The sequence below is a fragment of the Salvelinus sp. IW2-2015 genome, linkage group LG16, assembly GCF_002910315.2.
Source record: "Salvelinus sp. IW2-2015 linkage group LG16, ASM291031v2, whole genome shotgun sequence".
In the NCBI taxonomy this organism is placed as follows: Eukaryota; Metazoa; Chordata; class Actinopteri; order Salmoniformes; family Salmonidae; genus Salvelinus; species Salvelinus sp. IW2-2015.
In genome coordinates this window covers 29,276,145-29,297,295 of record NC_036856.1, presented here as the reverse complement: position 1 = coordinate 29,297,295, position 21,151 = coordinate 29,276,145, and the positions used below count along the sequence as shown (strand labels likewise).

At 42.2% G+C, this 21,151-nt stretch overlaps 1 protein-coding gene across 9 annotated transcripts; it reads right to left on the bottom strand.

Annotated features, from left to right (window-relative positions):
* Positions 1-693: 693 nt before the first annotated feature.
* LOC111975650 (bromodomain testis-specific protein) lies at positions 694-20,320 on the bottom strand. Of its 9 annotated transcripts, none has more exons than XM_024004122.2 (21): positions 19,607-20,320; positions 14,794-15,093; positions 13,509-13,646; positions 13,245-13,389; positions 12,931-13,061; positions 12,344-12,709; positions 12,075-12,203; positions 11,679-11,930; positions 11,397-11,584; positions 10,913-11,211; positions 10,657-10,776; positions 8,330-8,461; positions 7,092-7,147; positions 4,963-5,125; positions 4,194-4,577; positions 3,821-3,894; positions 3,402-3,522; positions 3,179-3,279; positions 2,851-3,041; positions 2,405-2,669; positions 694-2,287 (listed from the first exon to the last, which is right to left on the bottom strand). In XM_024004122.2, exons 2-21 carry the CDS (start codon positions 14,992-14,994, stop codon positions 2,219-2,221), a joined length of 3,525 nt encoding a protein of 1,174 aa, XP_023859890.1. In that variant the 5' UTR covers positions 14,995-15,093; positions 19,607-20,320; the 3' UTR covers positions 694-2,218. The 9 variants fall into 9 exon arrangements, with proteins under 9 accessions (XP_023859890.1, XP_023859889.1, XP_023859892.1 ...); XM_024004121.2 differs by having other exon boundaries at positions 19,623-20,320; XM_024004124.2 differs by having other exon boundaries at positions 3,402-3,519; positions 19,623-20,320.
* Positions 20,321-21,151: the final 831 nt, after the last annotated feature.

Below are 21,151 nucleotides of genomic sequence, written 5' to 3'. Positions count from 1 at the left end.
TTCAGTTGCAGAGGGAGGTGTTTAGTCCAAGGGTCCTTAGCTTATTGATGAGCTTTGTGGGCACTATGGTGTTGAACACTGAGCTGTAGTCAATGAACAGCATTCACACATAGGTGTTCCTTTTGTCCAGGTGGGAAAGAGCAGTGTGGAATGCGATTGAGACATCTGTTGATCTATTGGGGCGGTATGCAAATTGGGGGTGGGTCTAGGGTGTCCGGGAGGATGCTGTTGATGTGAGCCATGACCAGCAATTCTTGGCTACTGACGTGAGTACCACGGGCAGTAATCATTTATGCAGGTTACCTTAGTTTCCTTGGGCACAGGGACTATGGTGGTCTGTTTGAAACATGTAGGTATTACAGACTCCGTCAGAGAGAGGTTGAAAATGTCAGTGAAGACACTTGYCAGTTGGTCTGCTCATGGTTTGAGTACACATCCTGGCAATCCGTCTGGCCCCGCAGCTTTATGAATGTTGACCTGTTTAAAGGTCTTGCTCACATCGGCTACCGAAATCGTAAGCACAGTCATCCAGAACAGCTGTTTCTCCCATGCATGCTTCAGTGTTGCTTGCCTCGAAGCGAGCATAAAAGGCATTTAGCTCGTGGCTGGGTTTCACTTTGTAGTCCATAACAGTTTAAGCCCTGCCACAGCCAACGAGCGTCAGAGGCGATGTAGAAAACAACAATAAACAAATACAGAAAACACTGCTTTAATAAATCTTTTTATGATTTAGCTTTTAGAGTGTGATCTTCTCAAAAGTATATTAGTTCTTTCTCTATAAATGGTATGACATTCACGCATACCACAAGATACAGAATAAAGTGCTACTGTTCATCATGTCAAAGAGAGAAAAAAAACTGCAGAATAGCTAGAACCATAGGATCAAAAAAACATTAACAAAGTCTTACATGTCTCCCAAAACATTTAGTCAGGATTGGATCTTGATTAGAAAAAGCCAACAATGTAGGCATCAACAATGCCTAAAGTTTGCCTTCGGCACACCACTATACATGGCACTTAAACTTTTTCAAGCAGAAACTCAAAACAAGTGTATAGTTTTAAATAAGTCCCACATTTGAAATAGACATTTTGGCAAAGATCGACACATCTTCAGCCTCCATGTAACAAAATACTAAGTATGATTTCATACAGATAAACAAAAATATGWTTGGAACAGAAAGGCATTTTTTACTTAAGTCAATCAAATAGGACATGCATTGTAAAATTCAGCGCATCATATTGAAGATTTTTCCACAACAAGGTGCAGAATTGTAACTATGAATGAAGTATCAAGATAAGAACTATAACTGGAGAAACTATACAGTGCAGTACATGGATATACATAGTATTACTATTTGGGAGTGTAGCAAACACAAAGGTCAGGTTATGCATTTCAGCCAAGTCAGAGTTGGAATGTTAAGAAGTGTGTGAACCGGTTGAGGTGTACTGCAGTCATAGGAGGACAACTAACCAAGTAGTATCCCAAATGGCACCCTATTCTTTATATAGTGCACTACTTTTTACAAGATCCTATGGGCCCTGGTCAAAAGTAATACACTACAAAGGCAATAGGGTGCCATTTGGGAAGTAACCTAGGTGAAAAGGAACAGAGGACTCTACGTGTTGGAGGAAAAACAACAGTTATTTTCAACATTTATTTTTTTCAACAGCTCTTCATTTTGCTAACTTTTGACTTAGTATTTTTCTCTAAGAGGTAAGCATTACTTCAGTGCAGCAGATATTTACAAAACCACCATCACCATGAGTAGAAAAAGGAAAGTCAAATGCCATCTATATATGGTCCATAGAGTGTTTTTTGTTGCAATATCAATATTTTACATCTTACAGTATCTTCTTACAGTTGACAACAATACTAAAATGTACTGGGGTTATGTGATGCTGCTATAGTACAGTACAAGCTTCCCCTGGTAAGGATAGCAATAGGCTGTCCCAAATGGAACCCTATTTCCTATATAATGTAATCATTTTGACCAGACCCCAAAGTAGTGCACTATATAGGGGGTAGGATTGTCATTTGGGAAGCAACAATGACCCGTTTCCTTAATTTAGATGCAGCTCGCTCTGTTCAGACAGCCAGTGTCTGGAGGGAGAGAAGAAGCCTAGGGTGCTGTCTACTGGAACATCATGCTCATTTATTTATTGTCCAACAACAGAAGACATCAGTCGGTCACAAGCTGCACTGCCTGCTGCCATTTTGTTAGTCCAGGTTCTTCTCAAACGTTGCCATGATGTCACTCTGCATGGTCATGTCAATGATACCAGACATCTAAGGAAGGAGAGGCGGTAAGTTATGAGATTACACAGTCTGGGATTCAACTGTATAAAAGAACAGAAGAATGACTGGCATAATACAATACATGGAAGAGGAATAAAAGGAACGTACAGCCTCCCGTCTGCGTCGCTCCTGTTCTCTCCTGCGGGCCATCTCCCTCTCCCTGTCCACAGAGGTCTGAGTAGTGAGGGGCGGAGGTGGGGTTGGGGCAGCCACTGGAGGTTCCTCTCTCAGGGCCACTGGAGCTTTAGGAGGCGGAGGCTCCACAATGTCCTCTGTCTGCAGGGGGATCTCTGCTGGCTCTGGGGTTGGAGTTCTACAGGGCAGGGGCTCCGGTTCTGCTGCTCTAGGTGGCACTGATACTGGCATAGTCAGGCTGAAAAGAAAACGTCACAACAATGTCAGCTAGAACATCAAGTATCACTCACATATTGATAGAGATCTACTTCATTATTTGAGGATTTTGGGTGAGGCATCATTTCCTACAAGACATGAAACTGATAAGACTAAAGAATAAATTAAGAAAATATGTTTATGACTGGATGGATGAATAATACCTGCTCTTCCCAGAAGCCATCTCCTTCATCTGCATCCTCCTTAGAATCAGAGCTTTCTCTCTCTCCTCCTTCTCTATGGCTGCCCTGCGAAACTTATCAAAGCTCTCCTTCGATGACCTCACCGTAGAGGGAGTGGAAAGAGACATCTTCCTCAGACTAGCCCAGGAGTCTGCGTTCTTCAGGACAATATCCTACCAAGGACAGTTTCACAAATGGAGTTTCACTTTTTTTCAGACAAATAATATGAATGCATCTATGGGCATGCATACAATGTATTTCAAGTAATTAATGACAATGGTAGTGTTAAGTTTCATTCACATTTGCGTACCTTTTTGGCAGGTGTGTTTTTTCCGTCAGCAGTGGTTTTATTAGCTGGATGAGATAGGCTGGTGTTGCTACCATCAAACACACTGTCAGAGTGTCTGGTATCTGGGGAGGCAGAGTAAATAGAATCCATTTAAAAGATTTCTGGAAGAAATTCTGAAGGAAAACATTTACACAGCGTACACTGAGCGTACGTGCACACACACATACACAAGAGTTGTGCTTACTAGTCTGTTTCTGCAGCTTCCTGTAGGGAGTCTCCTCCAGTGCTTCCGAGAGCCTCCTGTCATCCTTCACAGGCTGTAATGGGCTGTCTTGTAGAGGGGACAACAGCACTGGGTACAGCTGCTACCACAAAGTGAGATGTACAGTGTTAAACCTCCATTACCACTCCCAGGGCTAAGGCCAATGCTATTTCACACAATCTGTCTCCACTCATTAAGGATTTGGCCAGTAAAAACACAGTTAAATCGCAACAAAAAGAACACGGTAGACATATCGATATTAACCCAATTTCCTTCCCCCCAAAATATACCAGCCAACTCTTTCGATATTAATAAATGCCAAGGACAGAGACATTCATTTAAACAGTGATTTAATCCAGCGTCACAATTCTTCCATCAACAACAGGAAGAGGAGGGCATACCTCATATCTGCTGCCAGCAGCCTGTAATAAACCTACAGGAGGAGAGGTCAGAGGGGACAGCAGCGCAGACAGACCTGATGGACAGGAGAAAAACAAAGCAGTGCATTATTCTCCACAGACAGACACCAACACTGTGGATGTAAGCAGGCAGCAGTTGATGGGGAGCAGAGCGGGATGAGACATGCAGCCTAGGCTACAGCGATGGTGACATGGCATCTATAACACACTGCAAACAAAGAGACAAAACACACCATCTACAGACGCCACACAGACATGATCAGCTATGGGCTGAGAAGCAGGCAACACACAGGGGAGTGGACATGCTAACAGCTACAAGCTAGGGGGGATGCTTAGCTGACTGAAGAGATCTTACCTTCCTGTTGTGCCCTATCAGGTAGATTGAGATAAACTGGCCCAGTTTTCACCTCCTGTGTCTGGCCTGGTGATTGACAATGAGGAGAGGTGAGGAGTGCTAGGGGAGAGGGCTGGGGCAAACAGCGTAGGCTGGAGGGAGGTTCTTGTGTGGGGGTGGATGTTGTGCTGAGAGGGTCTGTGGGCAGAGTTAGAGTCAGGGAGGGGTCACAGGAGGAAGCAGAAGGGGGAGTGAGGGAGGGGGTAGTAGGGCTCTCAGATAGGGGGTCTTGTTGTTGGGGCTGACTGTCAGTGAGCTGCTGGGGTGCCACCATGTTTTTGCGAGGTAGTGGTGCTGCTTTGGAACTAGGTCTTGAAGGCTGCGGAGGCAGGCGGCTGTGTAAGGCTGAAGACAAGTGGGGAGGGGGAGATTCAAGAGTAACAGTAAGATAAGGCTTCCATCCCAATCTGACTTCCTAGCTAAAATCAAATAAACTTCATCCCACGAGAGACAGAAACACTGACCAGAGACACCTGGCACTCCAGCTATTTAATCTCTAACCCAAACAATGCAATCCTCAGTCCAGCCTGAGACTTTCAATGGACTTAAAACCTGCTGGTTTACAGGATAAATTGCATTTCCATAGCTAGGGCTGACACTAAGGACTTTGGAAGAGCAGTGTCAACCACCTTTAAATCATTAAAGGACAGTGTTACAGAACTTGACATGGTTGTCCATTGAGTTCCTTTATAGCCAACACACAAACATGAAGACAACAAGCGTTTATTACCTGGGGGTGAGATGAGCAGATCTAGAGGAGGCTGGGCTGGGTACTGCTGTGTAGACTGGCCTTTAGTGACTGCTGCTGGGGATGGAGAGGCATGCAGGGGCAGGCTGGTCTGGAGAGAAGACTCCGACAATGAGTCTTTCTTCTCAGATTTCTTATTTTTAGACTTCAGATGAGAAGGAAAGGACTTACAATTTATAATAAACGCACTGTAATTCCAACCTTCAAGTATATTCATCCAAATTTCACAAAAGTGAACGTATAACCATGTGAATTAGACCACTAGTTTAATACCTCTTTGGGATAGGGGGCGCTATTTTCACTTTGGGAAAAAATCGTGCCCAATTTAAACGGCCTCGTACTCTATTCTAGATCGTACAATATACATATTATTATTACTATTGGATAGAAACTTGAGTGTTTTCTAAAACCGTTTGAATTATATCTGTGAGTAAAACACAACTCATTTTGCAGCAAACTTCCTATTAGGAAGTGAAAAATCTGAAATCGAGGCTCTGTTCCAGGGCCTTCCTATTCATTTGCTTGAAATCTATGGATATACATGCACTTCATACGCCTTCCACTAAATGTCAACAGGCAGTGGGAGGTGGAATTGGGGTGTCTAGCTTGATCTGAGGTCGAACAAGAGCTCTTGGAATGACGTGACCCCAAATTTCCTTTGTTCAGCAAGGCGCGGGAAGGAACCCTGGATTGCCTTCTGAAAAGCTTTCGGTATAGACGGCTAATATCTCCTGCTTTGATTTTATTTGATACATGTGATAATATCATCGTAAAGTATGTTTTTTCAATATAGTTTTATCAGATCATTGAACGTTTATCGGGAGTTTTGGCGTTTTCCGTTCTCTGCGTTTGGTGAAGATGGACAACTTCGCGCCACTTGGCTAGCTTTGGTTGCTAATTCGACAGGAGAAGAGGACATTCTAAAACCAAACAACGATTTATTCTGGACAAAGGACTCCTTGTACAAGATTCTGATGGAAGCTCAGCAAAAGTAGGAACCATTTATGATGTTATTTCGTATTTCTGTGGAAAATGTTTAGTACTATTTTCCGCCATAATTGCAGGCGCTGTCTCGCTATGACGTAAGCTGTATGTCGTACTAAAGTTATTTTTAGAATTCTAACACGGCGATTGCATTAAGAACTAGTGTATCTTTCATTTGCTGTACAACATGTATTTTTWAGTAAAGTTTATGATGAGTTCTTTGRTTAGATTAGGTGAGTGTCAGAAATATATCCGGATAATTTTGTGCAGTTTGGCTACGTATTCACATTGTAAAACCACGATTTGTACCACTAAATATGCACATTTTCGAACAAAACGTATATGTATTGTGTAACATGATGTTATAGGACTGTCATCTGATGAAGTTTGTCAAGGTTAGTGAATAATTTTATATCTTTTGCTGTTTTTTTGCGATCGCTACCTTTGCGGTGAATGAATGCGGTTGTGTGGTTGGCTATTGTGGTACGCTAATATAATGCTATATTGTGTTTTCGCTGTAAAACACTTAAAATCTGAAATATTGGCCTGATTCACAAGATGTTTCTTTCATTTGCTGTACACCATGTATTTTTCATAAATGTTTTATGATGAGTATTTAGGTATTTCACATTGCTCTCTGTAGTTATTCTTGCTGCTTCGGTGCTATTTGTGATTGTAGCTGCAATGTAAAACTATGATTTATACCTGAAATATGCAMATTTTTCAAACAAAACATAGATTTATTGTATAACATGTTATAAGACTGTCATCTGATGAAGTTGTTTCTTGGTTAGTGACTAATTCTATCTCTATTTGGGGGTTTTGTGCAAGCTACCTGTGCTGTGAAAGAAATGTATGTGCTTTTTTGTATTTGGTGGTGAGCTAACATAAATATACGTGGTGTTTTCGCTGTAAAACATTTTWAAAAAAATCGGACATGTTGGCTGGATTCACAAGATATTTATCTTTCATTTGCTGTATTGGACTTGTTAATGTGTGAAAGTTAAATATTTCTAAAAAATATATTTTTTGAATTTCGCACGCTGCCTTTTCAGTGGAATGTGGGGGGGGGGGTTCCCCCGGGCCTAGACAGGTTAAAGGAAGCAGGGCCTATGTTACAGACTTACCTTGGTCTTGACCTTGTGTGGAGCACCTTGGCTTTTCTTCTTCTTGGTTTTCTTCACTGAAAGACAGGTACAATAGTAATTTAAATTTACCCATTGTAGGATAACTGGAAAATAAAAACAAAGATCTGCTTCACTTACCTTCAAGTAATATCAAAACAATTCCACTGACCTACTCTGGAATCACTACTCTCATACCAATTCTCAGCTGAAGCTTAAGTTGTGATCGCAAGAAAATGTGTCTAGTAGACTAATGATGTGATAAAAAATTTAAGAATAACACAACTTAACAGTAAAATGTCAAATTGTCTATGAAAATGTATTTATTTGAACCTTTAGGTGTTGACCACCAAGACTAACTATGTTAGGTTAAACTGGAACAAGAAAACATTAGCACTGACTACAAAATGTATAAGGGCAGCAGAAATCCTACTCCATCAAGGTCTGCATTAACGTTACAATCTGTTGATTACTTTAAATACATTATAGATTGTATGCGTTTTAAGCTAATATTGCTCTATACTAAATCATGCAAAAACCCAACACAAAAAGTACAAAAATCAAAGTACAATCAAAACAAGTATAATAGTGATGAGGACCAGCTTTGACTCTGCAATGGTTCAGAGTATGGAGGGTGAGATGAGGGGGGCGAAGAGTATGGTAACACTGTCCTGGTACTTCTCTAGCCCTACCCATCTGATTTTTGCTATGTTTATCGAAAGATGTATAGCTACCGGTAGGAGTGAAAATAAGATCTCTGGCTTATAATTAGTGGCTAGTCTGTATGGGCAGTTTAAGAACTTGTCCCCATGCAGCAGCAGTCTGGGGCCCGTTGGATAATTGACATTTTGTACAGAAGACTGACTGTTCTCATTTCAAACCTAACCTACAGCTTGTTTTCAAAAGGTCAAATAAATTCAGTGAAACTACAACAAAACAATAACAAACATAAATATAACACCCTAATAGTCTGATGAAAGAGGTTTGTGTGACAGAGTTGGCTATATAGACAGACTAAATGTAAGTAATAATACCATTTTTAAAAACAATATTTCTTCATGTATTTTGGTTTCACCAGCAGGTGAAAAGGTGACTGAGTTCTACTGTGCTACAGAGGCTAGAGAGTCCCAGTGGGTTTTAAAGCCATATCTTTTTCACTCAATCCATGTGTAGAGAGTGGGGAAAGGGAGTGGGTAGGTAGGGAGGGAGGAAAGTGCTTAGTGCGGAGGAGAACAGCTAACCTGAATCAGAGTCACTGCTATCAGAATTGCTAGAATCACTACTACTGCTGCTGGAGCTGTCAGAGCCGATGCCCTCACGGAGACGGGATGGCAGGGTTAGGTCTGGGACAGCAGGAGCCCTGGGGAACTCATCTGGAGAAAAACAAAGAGGGACAACTGTTATGTATAGGACAACAGAGAGAAAGACTGAGGCAAGCACTGCACAGTTGAGTTATTCACTATTGGACATCAGAGAGAAAACATAGAAGAACCCATATTCCCTGACTCTTCTAAGGACAACAAGGCCCCTAGATCACAGACACAGATCCTTGACAGATCCATATACAGTGGGGAGAACAAGTATTTGATACACTGCCGATTTTGCGGGTTTTCCTACTTACAAAGCATGTAGAGGTCTGTAATTTTTTTTATCATAGGTCACGTCAACTGTGAGAGACGGAATCTAAAACAAAAATCCAGAAAATCACATTGTATGATTTTTAAGTAATTAATTTGCATTTTATTGCATGACATAAGTATTTGATACATCAGAAAAGCAGAACTTAATATTTGGTACAGAAACCTTTGTTTGCAATTACAGAGATCATACGTTTCCTGTAGTTCTTGACCTGGTTTGCACACAATGCAGCAGGGATTTTGGCCCACTCCTCCATACAGACCTTCTCCAGATCCTTCAGGTTTCGGGGCTGTCGCTGGGCAATAYGGACTTTCAGCTCCCTCCAAAGATTTTCTAATTGGGTTCAGGTCTGGAGACTGGCTATGCCACTCCAGGACCTTGAGATGCTTCTTATGGAGCCACTCCTTAGTTGCCCTGGCTGTGTGTTACGGGTCGTTGTCAATCTTCAATGCTCTTACTGAGGGAAGGAGGTTGTTGGCCAAGTTCTCGCGATACATGGCCCCATCCATCCTCCCCTCAATACGGCGCAGTCGTCCTGTCCCCTTTGCAGAAAAGCATCCCCAAAGAATGATGTTTCCACCTCCATGCTTCACGGTTGGGATGGTGTTCTTGGGGTTGTACTCATCCTTCTTCTTCCTCCAAACACGGCGAGTGGAGTTTAGACCAAAAAGCTCTATTTTTGTCTCATCAGACCACACGACCTTCTCCCATTCCTCCTCTGGATCATCCAGATGGTCATTGGCAAACTTCAGACGGGCCTGGACATGCGCTGGCTTGAGCAGGGGGACCTTGCGTGCGCTGCAGGATTTTAATCCATGACGGGGTAGTGTTTCTAATGGTTTCCTTTGAGACTGTGGTCCCAGCTCTCTTCAGGTCATTGACCAGGTCCTGCTGTGTAGTTCTGGGCTGATCCCTCACCTTCCTCATGATCATTGATGCCCCACGAGGTGAGATCTTGCATAGAGCCCCAGACCGAGGGTGATTGACCGTCATCTTGAACGTCTTCCATTTTCTAATAATTGCGCCAACAGTTGTTGCCTTCTCACCAAGCTGCTTGCCTATTGTTCCTGTTAGCCCATCCCAGCCGTGCAGGTCTACAATTTGATCCCTGATGTCCTTACACAGCTCTCTGGTCTTGGCCATTGTGGAGAGGTTGGAGTCTGTTTGATTGAGTGTGTGGACAGGTGTCTTTTATACAGGTAACGAGTTCAAACAAGTGCAGTTAATACAGGTAATGAGTGGGAACAGGAGGGCTTCTTAAAGAAAAACTAAACAGGTCTGTGAGAGCCGGAATCTTACTGTTGGTAGGTGTTCAAATACTTATGTCATGCAATAAAATGCAAATTAATTACTTAAAAATCATACAATATGTGATTTTCTGGAATTTTGTTTTAGATTCCGTCTCTCACAGTTGAAGTGTACCTATGATAAAAATGACAGACCTCTACATGCTTTGTAAGTAGGAAAACCTGCAAAATCGGCAGTGTATCAAATACTTGTTCTCCCCACTGTATAAATACGAGGCCCGGTTTTCAGAATGGCCGCCATGTTAGCGCCCATATAGAACTTTATTCTTTAAATGCTGGTGATGTAACAAAACGAGAGCGCCTACGACAGTTTTCTATGAAATGACCCGCTGTAAACAAGCAAAACAGAGCAGGGAATTTGACGTTTTTATTGATTAGCATTCAGGGTAAWGTGTATCCAAGTCTTTACTGTGTTGTAGTGTCAACAAATTGCATATCTGCTTTCACTGGACATCTTCATAGGTTTTGAAAACTATCAGAAATAAACACAACGCAAAAGCGTTAACACTTAGCAATGGCTATGGAGGAGAAAGCAGCGCATTCGGAACGCTCAACCGCATTGGCCCAACTCTCTATATATACACACTGTATGGCTCTGGTTCTTGCTACCACAGATTACTTACTTGTTGTCTTTTTCTTCTTTGCCAGTGAGCTCATTTCTTCAGTAATACTCTGGAGATGTTTCTCTGCATCCTGCTTCTTCACAGTCTGTATTGGTCCTTTGGTTTTCACCAGCTTATTCACTGGTAGAAATAAGATGGAAAATAACAATGACATTTGAGCCTGGTAATGTCCTTGGTCAGCAGTACTGAGATCTACAGTGCAATGATCAACCCGCAAGGAAGCTCAGAAAGAAAGGTGTGTACTACAACTACTCACGGTTGTGTTTCTTGGGCCGTTTCCTGAGGCAGGTCATGGCGAAGCTCTCCAGGGCCCTGAGGGTGGAGGGCTTGAGGGTCTCAAAGTCGATCTCGATCTCCTCAGGGTTGGCATTTCTGAGCGAGGCCTCCCTGGCCTGGATGATGTTCACCACCTTGCCCAGTTTGTCCCCCGGAAGCTTGTTGATGTCCAGGCTCAGCTGCCTCTTCTCACCGTACGACATGGGCACCGCTGGCACCTCTTCCTCATCAGACTTGTAGGGCACCATTGGGAGTGCCATCTTCCTCCTCTTGCCGTGCCTACAGAGGGGTGAGAAGACATTAAGAAACTCTTGGTAGGACAATGGAAGTTAATTTCAAAGTAAAATTGGCAACTGGCAACAATAGTCAGTAATCCTGTGTATTGGCTGAAGAAAAGGAGTTACACTGGGGATCGGGATTAGAAAACAATTAGAGCAATTTATCAACAAGGATTGGCCACTTACACTGCAGACGCGCCCTTATTGATGCCCCTCTGCTGTACTTTAGGTTTGGTCTTCCTCAGGTCTTCTTCTTGCTTCGGTCTACTACTCGTTTCCTTCTTTTTTCTTCTCTCCTTTGATTTCTCTTTCTTCTTTGGTTTGAGCAGGGGCTCCTGGGTGAGTTTCTGCAGCTGATCGTGCACCGCTTTCAACTAAAAAGAAGAGGAGAGTTAGATCAGTTAGATACATGGCAGTAGGTAACAGAACAGTAATGTCAGCATGGCCAGGGAAGATGACACAACATACCTGTTCCTCTAGTTTAGCCAGCCGTAGAACTCTGGCCTCCTCCTCCTCTTCCTCCTCCTCCTCCTCTTCCTCCGTACCAGAGGAGGACTCCGATTCAGAGGAGCTCTCGCTGTCACTGCTGCCTGTGCTGGAAGAGCGCTCAGGCCCATCTCCTCTCGCTTTCTTGTCCCTGTGGTGACCGTGGTGTCCTGGATCACCCGCACTCCTCACTGGCTCGTCTGGAAGCTTCAGCCAGCGTGCCTCAAACACATCCTGGTGGGTAGGGGCCACAAGTCATCCCGTCAAAACTTCTCACCAACAATCTATATTCATTCATATTGCACTTTCGTTATTCCATCGCAATTTATTTAAACAACTTCTAGGGACTGGACTGGCTGAAACCAAGGGCAATCATACCTGGAGTTTTCTTGCCATAATAACAACTTCGTGGGTGGGTGGGTTGTATTTGTAACAGTTGGAAAACATGAGTCTGAAATCAGCAGCAAACTCCTGGGCATCCATGTACTCACGTTCGTCCATTTTTTTCTGTGAGAAAACACGCAAATACTGTCATCTTCATAATAGTGAGAGAGATCAAGGAACAAGATACAGCTAGACCAAAGTAACCTTGGCAGATGCTAACTAGCCTCTTGTTCAACAAGTTTAGTGTAACACGGCTATCTAACCCGTATGGTGCCCAGGTCCATGGGCTGCTTGATGATGTCGTGGTAGTCGCGTAGACCCAGGGCCTCCGTATCCACCGGCTTATAGAAGGGCCAGGCGTAGGCCGCGTGCCTCTTGGTGAACATCTCCTTCAGGATGCAGTTACAGAAGCGGAGCTGATCAGACAGCTTCCTCTTCTTGCTCTGGTGGTGCTGGGGAGAGTCCGGCAGGTCTTTCCTGGGGGGTTTGATGGGCCGACCGCTGCCCCGCCTGGAGAACAGCTTACAGGCCGCCGAGCCGTCAACGATGGGGGACGACTCGCAGCTGGTGATCGGAGCAGAGGCTGTCGGCGTGGTGGTGTCTGCTTTTCTCTTCACACCCTTCTTGATCTGAAACGATATAAATACAACAGGGCTGGGTGTTATCCAAGAAGGGTGGAAATGCAATCAAACTACAGACTAAACAGAGGTTGCACAATATACATGTTACAAAGTATTCTGGAAACTACAAAAGTGATGTTTATGTGGAATGTATAAGTGGTATAGAGGTTAAAGTTGCTGTCAAAATATATACACAGTACCCACTGAGGTAATTGTGAAGAGGTACTGACTTTGGCTGCTATGTGTGAGGAGAGCTGGGCAGCAGGGGGGACGGTGTGGAGGGCCTCAGGAGGGATAACTGTCACTGTCTGCTGGAACACCACCTCAGACACAGGGGACTGGGGCCTCAGCTTCACCACACCTACACAGAGGAACATAGGACATTTAGATGGCAGCGTGTACTCCTAGGAGTATATAATAGATAGTATGGAGCTCTAAGGCCCTGGTTGAAAGTAGTCACTATAAAGGGAATAGGGTGCCACCCATTTGGGACGCATACAATTTATGTGCAAGATTAAGCAGCTGGAGCAGCTGTGTAGCCTACTAGCAGAGGAGGACTTCCTCCCACCCTTCACTGGTGTCTTGGTTGTGATGGCAGATATCTCAGTCTCTTCCTGGGGCATCTCAGCCATTCTCTGTAGGAAGATCTTCTCCAAGGCTTGGGCCATCAGAACTATGTCATCTCCAGGCTGGAAAAATGTCATCCCGATTATTGTGCATTCTGTCATTCAATAGGAGACCATGTAGGCCTACACTATTGGTGCGTGGCAAACTAATACAATATGAAATGTTAACTTTTTTCCCTTACCCGATTATATACATAGCAGTTGGTGAAGAGTTTGTTGAAGTCCTGTATGCATTCCAACGCCTTGCAGTAATAATTATTCTGAAGACGCTTCTTGATGGTGCTCAAGTCCATTGGCGTCTTGATAATTGTATAGTAATCCTAAAATAGAAAAATAATGGGAAACCGTTAAATACAAAAGATAAGATTTTTAAGGTGGAGGAAGGATGGAGGAAATGGAAAATGAAGATCGAGGAAATGAAAAATAAACAAGTACAATTTTTGTAATTTAGCAGACACTTACCTAGAGCAACTTAGTCAGTGCATTCAACTTATACTGAACAAAAATATAAAACGTAACATGTAAAGTGGCCGCATGTTTCATGAACTGAAATAAATCCCAGAAATGTTCCATACGCACAAAAAGCTTATTTACATTTTTAAATTTTAAATTTTTWAAAAATAATTGTGCACAAATTTGTTTACATCCCTGTTAGTAAGCATTTCTCCTTTGCCAAGATAATCCATCCACCTGACAGGTGTGGCATATCAAGAAGATGATTAAACAGCACGATCATTCCACAGGTGCACCTTGTGCTGGGGACAATAAAAGGCCACTCTAAAATGTGCAGTTTTGTCACACAACACCAGAGTTGAGGTGATCTTTTTGAGGGAGAGTGCAATTGGCATACTGACTGCAGGAATGTCCCCCAGAGCTGCTGAAAGAGAATTGAATGTTAATTTCTCTACCATAAGTAGCCTCCAACGTCATTTTAAAAGAATTTGTCAGTACGTCCAACTGGCCTCACAACTGTAGACCACGTGTAAAAACACCAGCCCAGGACGTCCACATCTGGCTTAATCACCTACGGGATAGTCTGAGACCAGTCACCAGGAAAGCTGATGAAACTGAGGAGTATTTCCGTCTGTAATAAAGCCCTTTTGTAGGGAAAAACTTATTCTGATTGCCTGGCCCTGGCCTCCCAGTGGGTGGGCCTGGCTCATCCCAGGCCCACCTCTGGCTTCAGCCCAGGCCCACCTCTGGCTTCAGCCCAGGCCCACCTCTGGCTTCAGCCCAGGCCCACCTCTGGCTTCAGCCCAGGCCCACCTCTGGCTTCAGCCCAGGCCCAATCATGTGAAATCCATAGATTAGGACCTAATGAATTTATTGCAATTGACCGATTTCCTTATATAAACTATAACTCATTGAAATTATTGTGTTTATATTTGTGTTTAGTATAGTTTAGTTAGTTGGGGGAAAAACAACCATATATAAAAGTCATTGAAAGTAACAAAAAGTGAGACTCACTGGAATGTGCAGTCCGACAGCATCAACAGGCGTCCTGAAAGGCCAGGAGAAGTTGTGTCTCCACAGGGCCTTGACCACCACCTTCTCCAGGTACTGCAGCTGGTTGGTTTGGCGACCAGGTTTCTTTGGGTTGTTGAACTTCGGCGGAGGAGGGTTCACGCCTCCCACCCTGGACACCGAAGGGTATTTGGTGTCTGTCATCGTGATGCAGTCCAAAGCGTGGTGAACACGGGGTAGCAGTTGAGAGCGACACTTATTTTCCGTAGCTCAGCTCTCATCACACATCTTCCTCCAAGACTACTGAAAGAGAGGGGTGGTTTTCAGCATGGCTGGGCATTTCTCTATAGATAACTGTACAATAATAATAAGTGACAAAACCCCTTTTGATCCCCTGGTACAATATCCAGAGCAGAATCACACTGCCATGGAGATGAAGTTGCTGGATTGACTGTTTTATTAAAATAGGAAGGCTTGGGCCACAATTTAAAAAACACAACCATGAAAATGCCATCTGCATAAAAATCAAAGATGACTCAAAGCCCAATACGTAAACCAGTCACTGCTATATCGTACACCATTATGTCCATAGACGGTGCCACACAGGCAGATTGATGTGGCGTCTTTGTGCAGGGGGAAAAAAAGGTTTTACTGACAAGGGTTTTTCTAAATAAAATTGAGCGCAAAACATACCTACAAAAAAACTACCAATTAATCCTATGATATTCAGAACTGGTTTCTACTGCCATCTACTGGACCTGTGCATTGTGGGCTACAGGCAACATTACAATTCTGATGTCCAATGTGGCATCTAAAGCTCCAAATTTGCTTACCTCATAACTGTCAGAGAAACATCACGTGACAAATAAAACCGCAGATATATATATATATATATATATTTTTTTTTTAAACAAATTCTCCCATCGGAAACCACAGCAAAGTAAGCAGTGCTCTCCTCTACCATCCAACCAAATGGTTTTATGAAAAGTATGGGCGTATCAATTGACTCTACAAAGCGCCATGCCAACTGATGAACTTCGGTGCTTACATGTTTCCAGTCAAACATTTTTGACAATTAGTTACTCAAATAAGTAGCAACATTCTAGGCATCAACACTTTATGAAAAGCATTAGCCCTATTCACGTCACAAAAAAATATAAAATAGTCACGAAGTTCAAGGTTCTGCATCACAGTATCAATGTAATATTCTAGGAAAATCACATTTTTATGATTATTCAACCTAACCCGTTATTCCAAACATTCATAAAATACCTAACTTTCAGCCATAAATTATTCAACATTACCAAAGATATGAATTACATAACATGCATATGAACAAACTACGCTGTCTATTATAGTCAACTATAGGCCCAATTTCTCTGGGAAATTCCCAATCAGTCAAACGTTTTCAACTTTTCACTCAAATTTGAAAAACACTTCCAATAGACTTGTAGGCAGGGAACGTTTAGTGTCATTCACAGCCTTAAAAATCAAACTAGGTACCTAACAGTTCACAAAAAAACATTTGTGCTGGCACAGATGGATGCCTTTGTTACCCACTTACCCCATCAAGAATATTGCAATCTTCCAAAAAAGGTACACATTCAATGAGATTTGACTTTTGCCCATACCCAATCAAAGAATTTACATTACAAGTTATGTTGATATTTCTAGGCAGTTTATTTTCTTTCAATAAATACATTGTATTTTTACAGAGAAACTATAATTTTCACTCCCAAGGACATACAAAACATTAGAAAATGAACATTAGAAAATACAAKTCATAACAAGACTAAATTTGTTTACAATTAACATTACCTAATGTTATATAATTAAGTAGTATGTTATGAAAAAAAATACATGCAGCTAATACTGAACAAAACATTTTTTTTGGGGGGGGGGGCAAAACGTAAGCATTGGCCTGAATAGAAAGAAAAACAATATCATGCATTTTTATTTACTAGGAGAACGTAACGTTACAGATTAATGTGTGCATTACATGTGAGAAGTGATGGATGTATAGGTGCATTTTATTATTTAAACATGCGGTTGTTTACTCTGACCAGGGTTGTCACTAGTTACCACAGCCACGAGAAACAATGCATCACTGTGTAATTTCTGACTGCCCTCTACTGGTAGACATGGAAGTAACTAGTTGGCAACAGGCCAGGGTCCGTGCTATCGGAATCCTTGGGATGTCTCTAAAAAGCTCAGTTCTGGTGACCTTACTCCTAATTTAATGAATAATGATTTCCACCTCCAGAAACGGGCCCAATAACTTATTGGTAAAAGTGTTAATATATATATATTTCTTAATTACATTATTTTACATGTGTTTATTGTTAGACACTACTTTACTGTTGGAGCTAGGAACACAAGCATTTCAGACAGCGGCAATAACATCTGCTAAATATATGACCAATAAAATGATTTGGACCATGCATGGTCTATACTATCATTAATTATGCACTCTAAAAAGTATTATTTTTGTCATTGCACTTTTAAGATGCCATTGCTAATTTAAGAACTTTGTTGCGCATTTAAAATACCCAAATGCAGGACGATGTTGCAGGTCAGTGTAGCCTACATTAACTTTTGGGGGACTATTCAGCTAACCACCCTAAAATCTTATAAGAAATTAGGTGGTGTAAACAGTAACACTGCTATTATATTTGGTTCTGTTATGTAGAAGCATTACGTGATCTTCCAAGATATTGATTCAGCTTTGATCGTACTTTACTAAAGGAGAACCATTGTGAGAAGAGGCAGGTGCACTACAGCAGTACTACACTCCTGCGTAACCAAACAAGCTAATTGAAACGCACCTAACCTACTCTTGCAACATTTGGTGACGCAGAAACAAGTTAACACGCATGTTATGAAAATGTGGGAATATTTGGCCAAGGATACATTGCTGGTTGGTCTCAGCTCTCAGAAGGGAATTTAAAACAGTTAGGAAGGGAGACTTAAAAACAGAGAGTGAAGTACCAGAAAATACACTGAATGAGCAACTAATGAGCATGAAGAGCCTTGAATTTGACAAAATGACCTTATATCCTTCAGTCTAACACGGCGATTTACTTTTGTAACTCTGTCAGAAGCACACTTTTTGTAAGTAGTCAGTCCCAATTGTCCTCCAAGTTCAGCTGAAATGCATCCCAAAAGGATTTAAGAAATGTGATTGAAGATAGGCCTATGATACTGGCCCACGTCTCGTCTTGCGCAGAATATCAGATCTCAACGATTGAGATTAGGCAGCAGATAGCCTAGTGGTTAGAGCGTTGGACTAGTAACTGGAAGGTTGCAAGATTGAATCCCCGAGCTGACGAGGTCAAAATCTGTCATTCTGCCCCTGAACAAGGCAGTTAACCCACTGTTCCTAGGCCATCATTGAAAATAAGAATTTGTTCTTAACTGACTTGCCTAGTTAAATAAAAGGTTTGTGTGTTTTTATTTTTATAGGTGTTTAACACCTCGATCACACCGACAACATCATTGCACTAAGTGGTACGCAGCATCATCTGGATGTGTGCTACAAAAGTTCAACATTCACGGCGATTTCTGTCAAGCAATCGACCCATACAGTGATGCATACGTTCGATAAATCCAACGTACCATTGGAAATGAATGTACTTCTGACGTCCTAGAATGCATTGACACTGTCAGTGTGATCAAGGCGCTACATGCTCATTCCGTCGTCTGCACTGGCTGTGCAGCATACTTCTTGACCTTCGCAGAGCAGCACAGTGCTGTTGTGAAGGAAGTTGGTGTTTATACAGGACCTCTCGCCCTTACCTACCATCAACCAAATCATGTCAATGCGGAGCTATACTGAGCCCTCCGTATTATTACACCATTTGAGGCACACGGCGAAGCAGTGTGGAGTTCAATTAACGTTAGGCCTCTGCGTGCTCCGACCACATTTTCGGATCAAGCATTTACTGGCTCTTACACGCCGCTGTTCGAGTTAAGCACTGCGTTGGTGCGCGTTAAAATACTATTTAATTCCCTTCATCTGAATATAGGAATGTCAGCAAAAATCATGCATGCCAGTTTAGTGCACACAGCGTAACAGACTAAATAACATTTGAGAATACGTTTTGTAATATATTTAGTGTAACAGACATRCTCCTTTCGGTATTAGGCAGTCATCTGCAAACCAGCCCCCCTGATAATGTTATTGCAGGTCTATACTGAAAAAATGACCTCTTCAGAATCCATGACGGAAATCCGTCGCAGTGACGGAGAACTTTACCCCTGCTGTACATAGCTAGTTAACGTTTGTCAGCTACAACAAGTTTCAGACTAGCTAGCTAACGTTCGTCAAATAATGTTACATTGTTGAAGTTAACAAACGTCAGTGAGCTATAGTTTCTGCGCATTATTGGTCAACTCMATGCTTGCATGACGCAATCAACGTGGTTGGACCGAAATGTGGTGGCTAGCACGTGAGAATTTACAACGTGACTTTCGTAACAAAAAACGAAAGCTTCGCCCAGCCAACAAGTATGAAATTCTACCTTGTCGCTACAGATTGAATCCTGAACATGGCTCAGATTTGGCAGTGAATGTGACAAGCGAATCTTGGATGGCTAACGTTAGTTATAGCTTGTTAGCAATGCTAGTTAGCTTTATGTAACAAAATGGTGACAGGAAACGATTTCCGTGTCAAGGGCCCACACAAAAAGGAGGCCAACCGCTCAAACTTGAAACAGCACCACCACACACACAAGCCTTCCATATCAACGTTATAAGGGGATACACAGAAAGTAACCAGCTGATTAAATGCAATGTGTTAACGTTATATATCCCTGACCTCTTTTCACATTTACCTTTCCGTCTCTGGCACAACAAGATTGTTTTTACTGCCGAACTGAGACAGACGTTCTTTGCCGACCGTGTTCTGCTGGAAGGATGCCAAATGAAACTGTCGCCGATGATGCGGTGGATAAAAATGTTGCTGTTTTTAGTTTGCTAACAAATAATATTAAAAAAAAACAATACACGGTTTTACCAATATCAAGTACATTGAAAACGAGCCTTCAATGGCGGACGTCTCTATGGGCAACCGCCTCATATTTATACACTTCAGTTCAGAACTCAAGCGGTGATTGGTCAAACCAGTTCACGTGATACATTCAGTCCTTGATTTCCTCAATAGCGTGGGAGAGGATTTCGTTTTACTAAATAAAAATATCCTAGATAATGTTATAGCAAACATCGGTTCACCTTGATCTCACTGACATCCGCGTCCTCTTTTTCGATGTAGTAACCTAGATAGTTTGAAAGTTATAGAAGGCACTCGTAAAAAAAAAATACAAACACGGAAAAGCAGGGTATTTTTCAAAATGCAACATAACTGGTCAAACCACATCACATGACCATTCTAGAACCTTCCATTGATGTGTAAGAATGAAAATTGCCGCTAAACAACACATTTCTTGCGAATATTATACACAAATGTGTTTCTAGTCGCTGTTTCATCGATATGGTGCCTGTCCCAAAGAAAGCGTACAGCCAAGCGGTGTAGGTAGTTCAGCTGAGAACTATCACAGTTTCGAAGCCAACATCGCGAGACTTCCGGGAATTCTTGCCAAACAGACCAATCCGGGGTTTGCCGTTTGATATGTCAATAAGAACAATTCTTCCTTAGTTGTAAATTTTCTCGAAATCTAAAGGCACAACCTATATTCGTGCTAATGTCTTAAATAGTTGTTATGTTATTTCTCCAACCTCGTGAAAGTGACAAACTGACACGTTTTAATTTTCGTCAAAAACAACTTTATATCTAACGAGAGCCTTTGATTTGAGGCAATTTGGCTTCACCTGACGTCATGTCTAGCCTTGTTGGCTCAGCTGATACAGAATTAATTTGAGCTCAGGGGTGCAACCCCAACCAGTGGTAAGGTGCAGTGTTGGGGAGGCTACTCTGAAAATATTGTTTATCAATTACTTTACACTAGAAGAATTCACTGTTACTAGCCGGCTACCACACGGTACTCTACCCTTCACCTTAGAGACTGCTGCCCTATGTATATAGACATTGAACACTGGAGACTTTAATAATGTTTACGTACTGTTTTACCCACTTTATATCTATATACTGTTTTCTAGTCAAGGCACATCCTATATAAGTACTCCTGTACATAACTTTTCTATTCATATACTGTCCATCAGGGGAGGCTGCAGACTGGAGGACGGCTCATAATAATGGCTGGAACAGTCAATGGAATGGCATCAAACACATGGAACCCATGTGCTGTAGTGGAGCGGGTCGAGAGTTTCAAGTTCCGTGGTGTCCACATCACCAACAAACTATCATGGTCCAAACACACCAAGGAAGTTGTGAAGAGGGAACGAC

Coding starts and splice junctions, on each gene's coding strand:
- LOC111975650 (XM_024004122.2), bottom strand. CDS start 14,994: ATGACAGACACCAAATACCCTTCGGTGTCCAGGGTGGGAGGCGTGAAC. Junction 13,062..13,244: donor GAGGAAGTCCTCCTCTGCTA/GTAGGCTACACA, acceptor TCCTCTGTGTAG/GTGTGGTGAAGCTGAGGCCC. Junction 3,280..3,401: donor GAAGCTGCAGAAACAGACTA/GTAAGCACAACT, acceptor CTGCCTCCCCAG/ATACCAGACACTCTGACAGT.